This window comes from Leptodactylus fuscus, chromosome 5 (assembly GCF_031893055.1).
Source record: "Leptodactylus fuscus isolate aLepFus1 chromosome 5, aLepFus1.hap2, whole genome shotgun sequence".
In the NCBI taxonomy this organism is placed as follows: Eukaryota; Metazoa; Chordata; class Amphibia; order Anura; family Leptodactylidae; genus Leptodactylus; species Leptodactylus fuscus.
In genome coordinates, this window is record NC_134269.1 from 21,675,756 (window position 1) to 21,687,029 (window position 11,274).

The 11,274-nt window shown below is 44.7% G+C and overlaps 1 protein-coding gene across 1 annotated transcript; it reads right to left on the reverse strand.

Moving 5' to 3' along the window:
• Nucleotides 1-202: 202 nt before the first annotated feature.
• On the reverse strand, nt 203-10,843 carry SPC24 (SPC24 component of NDC80 kinetochore complex). The gene is made up of 6 exons (XM_075276079.1): nt 10,756-10,843; nt 7,462-7,681; nt 7,229-7,375; nt 5,315-5,417; nt 3,172-3,248; nt 203-419 (listed from the first exon to the last, which is right to left on the reverse strand). Exons 2-6 carry the CDS (start codon nt 7,625-7,627, stop codon nt 313-315), a joined length of 600 nt encoding a protein of 199 aa, XP_075132180.1. The 5' UTR covers nt 7,628-7,681; nt 10,756-10,843; the 3' UTR covers nt 203-312.
• Between the last annotated feature and the right edge of the window lie 431 nt (nt 10,844-11,274).

Below are 11,274 nucleotides of genomic sequence, written 5' to 3' on the forward strand. Positions count from 1 at the left end.
ACCAGAGATATGAAGACCATTGTTGAAAACTCCAGTCTTCATAAATCTCCCCCTGTGTGTGGGGTTGTGTATTACAGAACCCCTACTGACTCCTAGTAAGGAAAATTAGAGTGAATTTTATTTCTGAGTTACAGAGACACACAAATAAAGGAAAAACTTTAAATTTCATACAAAAAAAAAAAACATATTTGAAATGTCTGAAGGCAACAAAACACACACATACATATATAAGAAGGATCCCAATGAGGTCCACAGCAGGGGACACAATATGGAGAATAAATAGAGTTCATAGTACATCAGTCTGAGGCCCGGTTACCATTCTGTGGACAGGAGGCTCCAGAGATAATCACATATGAAGATCTTGGAGTGCTGGGAGCTGTCAATGCTGATGGGCTGAGCGATCTCTCCGCCATAGTGGACTGAAATTAGGCCTAGTTAAGGAAGTAGCCTGGAAGACGTGAAATATGTAGACACCCTACTAAAGTATCTACTAAAAGTAATGTTTTCATTAATTGTATCGCATGACAATGGCTAAAAATTCCAAGAAAGTAAAATTTTGCAAGCAATTTTTATTGGGAAAAAAAATTGCATGGATATTCTTTGCTGCTCATTTTCTAGGGACATTATTCCTTAAACAACTCCTGCTGCAAGGTTTTAGTCTACGGCCCCATGTTGTGGAAAAGCAGCAGAAGAAGATTCATGAGTTCTTTAAAAAAGCAGAATGTCTATTTTAGCTGCAGAAGAAAACACAGCAAGAACAAGGAAAAAAAGCAGCGGAAAAAAAACTTGCTGCGGTTTGTTACGTGGGGCCTTAAGGCGGCCGCAGATGTAAAAACCAAGCATTCACATCTGGAGCACCGCGACTAATGGCTGGAGCTTCCAAATATTAACATTCCAGCCCTAATGCGATATGACATGACCCTTTAGGTACAGTAATATTATGAATATATCTTGACGCCCCAAAATTTCCCCAAGAAAATTAACGTAGACAACTCTCTCGCGGAGACATTTTTTTAATGTTTGGAATAATGAAGCAATGGACCTCAATTTTACAATAGTCAGCTTCAACCCAAATGTGTGAGGAACTTATGCAATTGGTGGGGTCCAACACTCAAGAACCCTACAGATCATCTGTTTGAAGAACCCGAGGATCAAGTTGAGACACTGAATGCCAAGGACAGCACCATATATTGCATGGGGGCTGTGCTTAGTACTGCAGCTCTGCCCAATTCTATGCACCTTGACTTACCGTGTACTTGGAACCTTATAGAAGTCTATTCTGTGAACATTTGGAATACTAGGCATATACCCTACTCATGCCTGAGGCTCTTCCGAAGGGGTTTCCAATGCTTTGTTTTGTTCCAATATCCATTGTAATGCATTGCATTAGTGATTAGACCCCCTGGGTTGAAAGATCCCTAGTGGGTCTAATAAATGCTATAAAAGGATTAAACATTTATATCAGCCCCCCTTACATATTAGGCTGCATTCACACAGAGTAACGCCAGGCGTCATTTGTGTGTAATTTGTGTGTCTTTTACGGCCGTCATAAAACGTTTACATAGAGTTCTATAGGAAAAGACGTCTGTAATTTACTGCCGTCATTTACGGCCGTCATTTTCCTATAGAACTCTATGTAAACGTTTTATGACGGCCGTAAAAGACACACAAATTACACACAAATGACACCTGGCGTTACTCTGTGTGAATGCAGCCTTAAAGTTAAAAATTACTGTGAAACACATACACATCGCAAAATACTGGCATTTGTTTATTAAATATAATATTGTCAATAAAAAAATATCAGACAAGCCTTCAATTGCTCTGGGTGTCAGCGTTCCCTGGCAAAATGTTGCCTCGGTCTTTGCCAAGGCGCCGGGGGCTTTAAATGTGAACATTAGTGCTGAGTTTCTGCTGTATAATACAGCAGAGATCCAGCAGCTATGGTGGCCACTCAGCTCCACCATATTTAAATACATGACATCCCCTGCACTATTGCGGCGAATGTCGGGGAGAGGGTTAAAGAATCGGAACCCACTCAGCCTGCAGACTTGGTCTTGACCATGAGGCCTAAGTATGACTGCTGTAGGTTATATCATTATCTTGCTTCTGTGCAGTCTCCACTGTGTACTACTTGGGCCTAGCTGTATCCTGCAGTGAACCATTGCTTAACCTACCATTGGGTATACGTGGCCTTTTTCCAGCTATGTGATTTATAATGACGTCTCGCTCAGTGAAGTGTCTCTGCCCAATTCGCTTGACTGAGATTGAGCTAAGAACAGGTCATGTGATGAGTGAATGAATGTGACGTCAATGGCCTGGAGCTGGAACTCACTTGAATGATGCTGCCACAGGTTAGGTCATCAGTATGTGAGCTGTTGTGGTCCAATACCCAGACTCCGAACAAATGATCCCTTTTAGCAGACTGCGGATACCATAAACTGCTAAAGAGCAGGTGGAATGTGCAGCACTGCTCCTAGGATCAACATTGCAGTTCACTGGAACCACCACTATGCAGAGGATGGGGCTGTTGTGTGATCCAATTACTTGTATAGGAGCAGGGTTAAGGGGATATCTTCACTCCTTAGGGACAGACCACCATTTAGGTGTGTGGAGTCTAATTAAGCCATTTGCGTTCCACTTTGAAAAGTGGAGCGCAAATGGCTTAATAAGACTCCACACACCTAAATGGTGGTCTCTCCCTAAGGAGTGACGATATCCCCTTAACCCTTTCTAGAAGCCTCTCACCTCTGCCGAGTCAGTCTTCTCTGCGCTGGGCTGAAGAGATACAATCAGATCGAAACAGCTGTCCTCAGCTGAGAGACTGTACTTGGTAAAAAACCGATATCATTGCAGCAAAGGCCTCTGGGAAAGTCAGGCATGATGTTAAAGGGAGCGCCCTCTATTGGGCTGCATGACTGAGGCACTGTCTTCCTAATTACATCATGGAAGACAGATTTGCATATTCTACCCATGATTATATAGGAGCAGTACTGCATGCGTCGTCCCATCCACTAGCAGCTTCTGTCACCCAGAGGCTGCTAGAACAGATAATCTGTGCGGGGTTCGGGTGTTGGAACCCGACAGATCACACACGGATGACTTTTCCTGGGGATAGGCCATCAGTTAGAAAATTCGATTTGTGACCAGACAACCCAGAAGAAAGGATACTGCCTTTGATGAGTGTAGAGTCACAGTTGTAATCCCAGTCTATCTTGGTGACCGTGTGGAAGAGCTTTGCCATATACCTGCAGAGAGCATCAAATAAATTATAATACAGCAGAGGATAAAAAACAAAAATAAAAAGCAATTCTATTACAATTCCAGAGAAATATGTGAGATGTTGTAGTGCCACCTACAGACTATAGAAGCATACAACACTGTATGAGCTTCTATGAGCTTCAGTCATCATCTGCAAAATGGTTGTGGCCTACGTATTGTTTCAGCATTAAAAATATTCACAATATTTTTTTAATTTTTCCATCAGGTCTCAACATTTCTTTATATAAATTGTCGAAATCCAGGATAGTTGAGAACGTTACCAAATTCGGACATGGTGTATAGAGAACTGGAGCAGGGCCTGGGGATGGAGGGGGTAAAATAGGGGAATGGGTCATGTAGTGCCAGACATTTATGGTATATCCAATGACTAATGCAGGTACGGCTGCCATGAGGGCAGTACAGCTGGTACTACTATCGGGTCCAGGCACCCTTTTTTTTTTTAAAAAAAAAAAGCCCGCGCCCGTATGCCGCCACTTTCTTTATTCATCTGGTCATGACTAGTGGGTCCAATTTAGGATTGAGGACAAGAGAAGTTCAGAGAGAAGTTGCAGACGGGGGTCCGGAAACTTCAGTGTCAAACAGCATAGAGCAGAACAAATGAGGGGAAGGCTGGAGCTGCTCATCTACCTATGTATAGCATTATTTCTATCTTTCACCCCCACACAGCCCTTGGCACCTGATAGACTGAGCCCCTTCCCTCCACTGAGACCTTGGTCCAGATACATTAGGAGCCCCCTCATCAGAGTATATGGCCCCTTGGTAGAATGAGTCCTCACCACTACAGAGCACCTTGTCTTTTGTAGACTGGGTCTCCTTCCTCCATAGAGCCCTTGTTCCTGGGGTAAGACACCTCCTATGTGCACTGCAAAAATCTTGAATGTTGGAATCTGCAGGGTGCCAAACTAATCTGGCAAAAAAGTGGCCGAGCGTGCATGGTCACATTTCAGAAACAAAAAGGGCGGTGAGAGTAATCTCTCTATGGCTTTCCCCTTCCTCAGGAAAAATGGGATACCCCACCATTTAGACTTTTATTGACAAACATATGCCACTCCTTTGTGTTCAAGAATGCCGGGATAAATATACAGGAAGAAATTTTTACTGTTGAACGGACCAAGAACCATGGAGTACAAGAAGGAGACTTGTTAATGGGGGAACCTACATAATAGAGAGTTTAATGTTATTACTGAGGTGTAAATCCATATGCAGTGAGCTCCCTCTAGTGGTAATGTTACATAGTTACATAGTTGATGAGGTTGGGTAAAGACATTAGTCCATCAAGTCCAACCTATAACCCTACAATCCCTACAGTGTTGATCCAGGGGAAGGCAAAAAACCCCATGAGGCTCATGCCAATTGCCCTAATTCAGGGGAAAAAATTCCTTCCCGACTCCAAATCTGTCAGTCAGTATAAAAACCCTGGATCAACGTGTCCTTAAAGAGGACCTTTCACCACTTTTGGGCACAGGCAGCTCTATATACTGCCAGAAAGCTGACAGTGCGCTGAATTCAGCGCACTGTCGGCTTTCCCGATCTGTGCCCGGTGTGAAGAGCTTACGGCCCGGTACCGTAGCTCTTCTATGGTCAGAAGGGTGTTTCTGACCATTAGCCAGGAACGTCCTTCTGCCTCGCGGCGCCTATCGCGCTGTGCTGTGGAGCCGGGAGGAACGCCCCCTCCCTCTGCTCACACAGCTTGTCCGTAGACTAGCATTATCAGGAGCGGGAGGGGGCGTTCCTCCCGGCTCCACAGCACAGCGCGATTGGCGCCGCGAGGCAGAAGGACGTTCCTGGCTAATGGTCAGAAACGCCCTTCTGACTGTAAAGCGCTACGGTACCGGGACCGATAGCGCTTTACACCGGGCACGGATCGGGAAAGCCGACAGTGCGCTGAACTCAGCGCACTGTCAGCTTTCTGGCAGTATATAACACTGCATGTGCCCAGATATGGTGAAAGGTCCTCTTTAAAATCTACAGTCCATAACCTGTTATATATTTCTCTTCAAGAAAGGCATAACATCCCTGGTTTAATACTCACAGAGCTGAGGGAATGACTACGGTGGTGTCCTCCTGAGCCTCTCTCTCCACCTCAGCTATTTCCTCTTCCAGCTGTCTCACCTCCTCAAGCTCTTTTTGTAGGAATGTACTGACATTAAGGAATTGTAATGAGGAAATGCAAAGTGGACAATGGGAAATATTATACCAAGTGCTATGGTCCTTTAAAGCGGAGGACCCCTTTAATTTTCATCAGCAGAGAACTCTGGGCCAGTCTTCTCAACCCCAGAGCTGGTGGGATTTTTCGGTTATTATATTATTGTGAGTAGAGATGAGCGACTACTGTTCGGATCAGCCGATCCGAACAGCACGCTCCATAGAAATGAATGGATGCACCTGGTACTTCCGCTTTGACGGCGGCCGGCCGCTTAACCCCCCGCGTGCCGGCTACGTCAATTCATTTCTATGCGAGCGTGCTGTTCGGATCGGCTGATCCGAACAGTACTCGCTCATCTCTAATTGTGAGCCTTTCCCTGCAGTTTCGTTTGGACCGAACATATCTGAACTGGAACTCTCTTCAGACCCCAGAGTATAATGAGGGAGGAACAGTGTTATTCACCTCTCCTTGGCTCTGGTCTTTGTCTTCTTCTAGGTTCCTGAATAACGTAAGGGACTGCTGTGATTGGGTAACACTTGCTTCTTTGCATCAAGACACCACGTGGTCCTCACTGTTCCCTGACATCATTCAGTAGGCCTGAAGAAGACCAGAAGCAGCAGTGGAGCTCAGGGAAGGTGAGTAACCTCACCTCTGTTATTCCCTGACCTTCCTATCCCTCTGCTAATTATATTCTGGGGTCTGACAATAGCAGTTTCAGTTCGGACGTATTCAGTCCAAACGAAACTGCCGAACATATCGTGTGAGGTTTGCCAAACACAAGCTCATACCTGACAAGGAGCGTGTTTTAAGGGGCGTGGCTTAAATAATCACCATTAATCGTAATCGAGGTAAAATGATTAGTCGAGGTGAAAAGATTAATCACGATTTTGATTCAGGTCATAGTCACCTAACACTATTAAAAACCACACAATAAAATACAGTATAAAATAAATAATTTTGTAATATAAAGGTTATTTGAATCTAATATTATGGTCCTCAATGTGCCCCCTTATGTGTATATCTGTTGGGTGTCTTCACTACGGTACTGCCCTGGACTTGTGAAGTGAATAAGAAGAGCTAGCACTGATCAGGTGCTCCTGGGTACTGGACCTGCCTCTTAGGCCTGAACATTGGGATCTGTGCTTTGTGCATGGTTTCCACTGTTGGCTTCGGTACTATAACTGCTTATATGTTAGTATCTGACCTTACATTGCAGAATATAGGTCCTTCTGCTGCGGACCTGACACGTTTGGTATATGGGCTCTATGGGGCCCTCATATGGTATGTCTTTCTGTTCGCCTCCTACTCACACTTCTTAGTTGCCCCCCCCCCCCCCTTTTTTCCGCTTCTCTCTCCTCTTCTGTTCTCCTTTCCCTTCCACCTTTTCTCTTCAATATTCCTGTTGCAGTGCCGATTCTGTTTTGCAGGACCCCCAGGTGGCTCCTACCTGCATGGTTTGTATCTTTATATTTTTGTATTATCGGTCTGTTTCTGACTTTGTTGTATTATTATAAAAATGTATTAAACATTTGGATTGAAAAAAAAAAAGGAGAGCTAGCATTGATGTCAGTTTGGTCTGGTGACATCAGCAGAGAGGCGGGAGCTGGTGTAGTGATATATACTGTCACAGTAGTTATGTAACCCAATACATCACCTTCATATGGATATTAACCAACATGACCAGTCCCACTCCCAAATACCTGTTGCCCCATCTCCCTCTCTAGAAGACCTCAGTGATGGACTATGAAAAAAACAATAGACGATAGCCTGTCATGAGACTATCTTTGGCATATAAAGGATATTTAATGCTGCTTTCCAGTGAAGAATTTCTGTCCTGTACTTCTTGCAGCTCCTTCTCAATCTTCCGTAGTTTGGAGGACGACTTCTGCTTAGTTTCTTCCGTTTCCAGAAGGGTCTGAGCTACTTCTTCTTCCACAGACAGGAAATCTAAAAACATGCTAGATCAGATTTACCAAATCTACCGTATAAACTCTATTATATAAGGGGTCATATAGCTGGACAGGATCCCATACCTCTGATGAGGTCCGAGACCTGGCTCTCCTTCTCTAACAGAGAATCAATCATGGCCTCTTGGCGGTCTAGGCTCTTCTTCAGGACAGCGGCAGCGTTGTCTGACACCATGACCTTGACAATCTCCCGACTAACCTCTACATACTCCTTCATCTGTACTTGAAACATTTTATTTGAAGTGTGAATACGAAGATGGAAGCGATCTGGAGTAACAAAGACGGCCTAGAAGAAAAGTAACAACTTCAAATACGACAAACGGCAAAGTTATTTACATTTTTTTATGTTCATTATATCACTTTTTATTTGATGTCCCAATGATGGTGACAGAATAGGTCACAAGTCGAAAATGGTGTAAGTACATTCGAAACTATAGCGCGGAGAATGAGCAACATTTTTACACTTTGCATCCTCTTTCAAGAATTTCGATCTCAAAAGTTGGCAAGTATGTTTTAAATGAATGTGGTTCATGCAGCGCTGCCATCACTTGTCTGAAATGAACTGCGGTTGGTTGGTCATATGACCAACTATCCCAAATACATGAACAACCATGAACCTTCCAATAGGCCTTCGACTATCCCAGACACTTGTAAAAGTGAAAACAGAGGAAAGTCATTCAATACTAATGAAGTGCTAAAAGCTGCAAATAACACTTTGTGGGTAAGTTAGGTCGTACAAACTCATGACCACAATAAAAAAAAAAAAAAATCTCACACAGGTCTGTCAGTCTAGTCCAAATATAAAAAAAAAAGTTATGGGTGTCTGAATACGGCATCTCCAAAAATTTTGTTTTGCAAAGTTTTTTTTTTTTTTTAAGGGGTTGTCCAGCAAAAAAGGTTTTTCCTCTGGAGATCGGGGAAGGTGAAAAAAAAAAGAAAAAAAAAAGACCCCATCCCCACCTGTCCCTGGCCGCTGTTCAGTCTCGCAGTCCCAGGGATTTTCTAGCGGAAGTCCTTGCTGCGTGAGACTGCTGAGGCCAATCAGCGGCCTCGAGAAATGACATAGGACTTAACTCTCATATGTCATCTGTGACGTCCCGCTTCCTTTCCAATGTAATAACATGGGTGATTATAGAGCAGGTTCTACTCTGCTCCATGTTATCTAGCAATGGATCCGGAAGCCCCGTAAATGCATTCCAAGTATCATCCAACTGCAATATTTATTTTGCTTACTTATTTTGCTTACTTGTATAGTGCCATCATATTCCGCAGCACTTAAGTAGAGTTCACATTAACAATGGATATCCATTATGATAGTTCCCGTTTAAAAAAAACAAAAAAAACCCAAAACGGACACCTATCATAACAGACAATAATGGACAGTAACTAATGTTAATGTGTCTGTTTTTTTTCTGTTCATTTTTTGTTTCTGCTTTCTGAGCATGTGCAGAAAAAAAATAGACAGTAAAAACAGATGCTAACGGACACCTGTCCGTTCGGGGAGTACACGTGGGCCCCCTATCCCCCCCCCCGAACAGAATACCGAACGCAACTGCAAGCAGTGTGCAGTGAAAGCACACGGACGCCATAGACTATAATGGGGTTCATGCGCTTGTTGTGCTCTGCCCACACAAAGCATGCGGACAGGAAAGTAGATTGTGAACTACTTTCCTGTCCGCATGATCCCTGCGGAGAACTGGCGTCAAGCACACGGACCCCATTATAATCTGGGGGGGGGGGGGTGTTTTCCTGCGGATTCCCCCGGACTGAATACCAACGCAGATGTGAAAGAGGCTTTAACAGAAACAGGATAAAATCCCATTGAAATTAATAGAAGTTTTAACGGATTTCTGACAGTTCAGCTAGTGTCCGTTGCTCAAATCTTGTGGCGGACAATAGCAACGGACTGCTGACCATCACCAACGGTAGTGTGAGCGCCCCCTTACGTTGTCAGTCACTGTCTGACGTAGGGCTCACAGTCTACATTCCCTTTCAGGGCTCATTCACATTTGCGCCCTGTCTCAGTTTTGCAGGTTTCCGTTTCCTGCCCGAACTGGACAGGAGACGGAAACCTGCAGTCATTTTTCAAACCCATTCATCTGAAAGGGTTTGGAAAGTGTCCGGCCGTGAGCGTTTTGCGCTCTCCACGGTGAAATCGTTTTTTGTTTTTTTTTTTAGCCGGATACAATGTCGTACACGCAGGACTTTGTGTCTGGTTAAAAAAAGAAAGGTTCCGCCACGGAGAGTGCAAAACACTCACCGGCGCTCACGGCCGGACATGGTCTGATAGGTTTCCGTCTTCTGTCGGCAGAGGACGTAAACCTGAAATGGAGATCGGGTGCTGGTGTGAACCCAGCGTCAGTATGTTTTTGGAGTGTAGGAGGAAACTGTGTTTTTTGAAAATCACAGCATATCAATTATATGTATGGCACCGCTGGCGTTTTCTGTATAGGTATAATAAAGGCAAAAAATGCTGTGGGAAAAAAAAACCCACGATTTGTTACCGCTGCAGTCTTTTCCTTGGCTGTGGCTCGCTACGTCGGTCCTTACTTCATAGATGTTATTGGAGATGATCACTTCAGTGAGGGAAATACTAATGATTCACCTCAGACTACAAGAGGACTTTACCACGACGCACGTTGCGCATCCAAAGATCAGCGTCACCCTGCCAGGACCTCAATCTAACGCCGCACCTGGATATAACCTTAGTATTTATTCACATTGCAGATTTTTGTTGGGATTTTGTCCAAAACTGCAGCAATATCACAGCATTCGGACATGATTGAGCAAAACGCAGCACAGATTACTATAGGAATAAACCATAGGAGTCTATTCACATCTGCATCACCATTTCTGGTTATATAAGACAGAGACGGTTCTGACACACAGGTCCAAACTGACTGTGTGAACAGAGCTTTACTGGCCCCTGCGTCTATGATATGATGACGGCTCCCAATACTACTTTTCTATAGGAGTATCTGATTGGGAAATGGGGACGTAGGAGGAATAAAGGAGCCGCCATTATTATTACGGTATTTACCATGTTGGTTACACCCAGTCTCCCCTCAGACATCCCTCACAACTACACACCGCCGTAGTCCCGCCCCAGCAGCCAATCATCACCACAAAACCTTCCCGCTCCGCCTATCAACCAATCACTGATCAGCCCTGACGTTAGGTCCTAGGTAGTCATAGCATGCTTTCTGCCCAATCAGAGCGCACTCTTGATTCCTCCTCCCTCCCCGCATGTACGGTCTGAGGTGACCGTTTGAATTCAACTTTTCCCGCCCAATCGTCGCCTCAGAGCGAGCTGTGTGTCACGGCGCGGTACATTCGGTGGTTACGTCTTGTCACCGTTACCTGCGCGGTATCGCTGCCGGTCCTGACCGCTTCAGTATAACTGGGTCTGGGCAGTGTATAGCCGGGGTATGTCAGGCTGTGTATCCGGCACCGGAGCCCGCCTTGTCCTGAAAGGAGGAGGAGTGAACGCTGCCTCCCTCACACCGGGGCGGGCTTCTCCCGATCACCAATAATAAGGGGCCGGGCGTGCGTGTGTCTCCTGCCCTGGTTATTACCGGCCTCGTATGACGGCTGTACATTTACCTCATGACTGGAAGGATAGTGAACATGGCGCTCTGTGACTCCAGTCAATCCCTATGGGCTACAAGGAGAGGGAAAATGTCATTTCTAAGCTGGGACACAAAGATCAGCTGCTTGGGTTCTGTTCACACCTAGTTTTTCGTGAAGTGGACAAATCCGCTTTAAAATTTCCTAAAATAATGTGAGTTTTTAGATGAGGTTTTTGTAACGGCTACAAGATTTTTGATGTGTTTTTCATCTCCCCCCTTCAGACTTCAGCGACGTGACTATTCACTTCTG

Coding starts and splice junctions, on each gene's coding strand:
- SPC24 (XM_075276079.1), bottom strand. CDS start 7,627: ATGTTTCAAGTACAGATGAAGGAGTATGTAGAGGTTAGTCGGGAGATT. Junction 7,376..7,461: donor GGTCTCGGACCTCATCAGAG/GTATGGGATCCT, acceptor GCATGTTTTTAG/ATTTCCTGTCTGTGGAAGAA. Junction 3,249..5,314: donor GTAGTCATTCCCTCAGCTCT/GTGAGTATTAAA, acceptor TGCTCTCTGCAG/GTATATGGCAAAGCTCTTCC.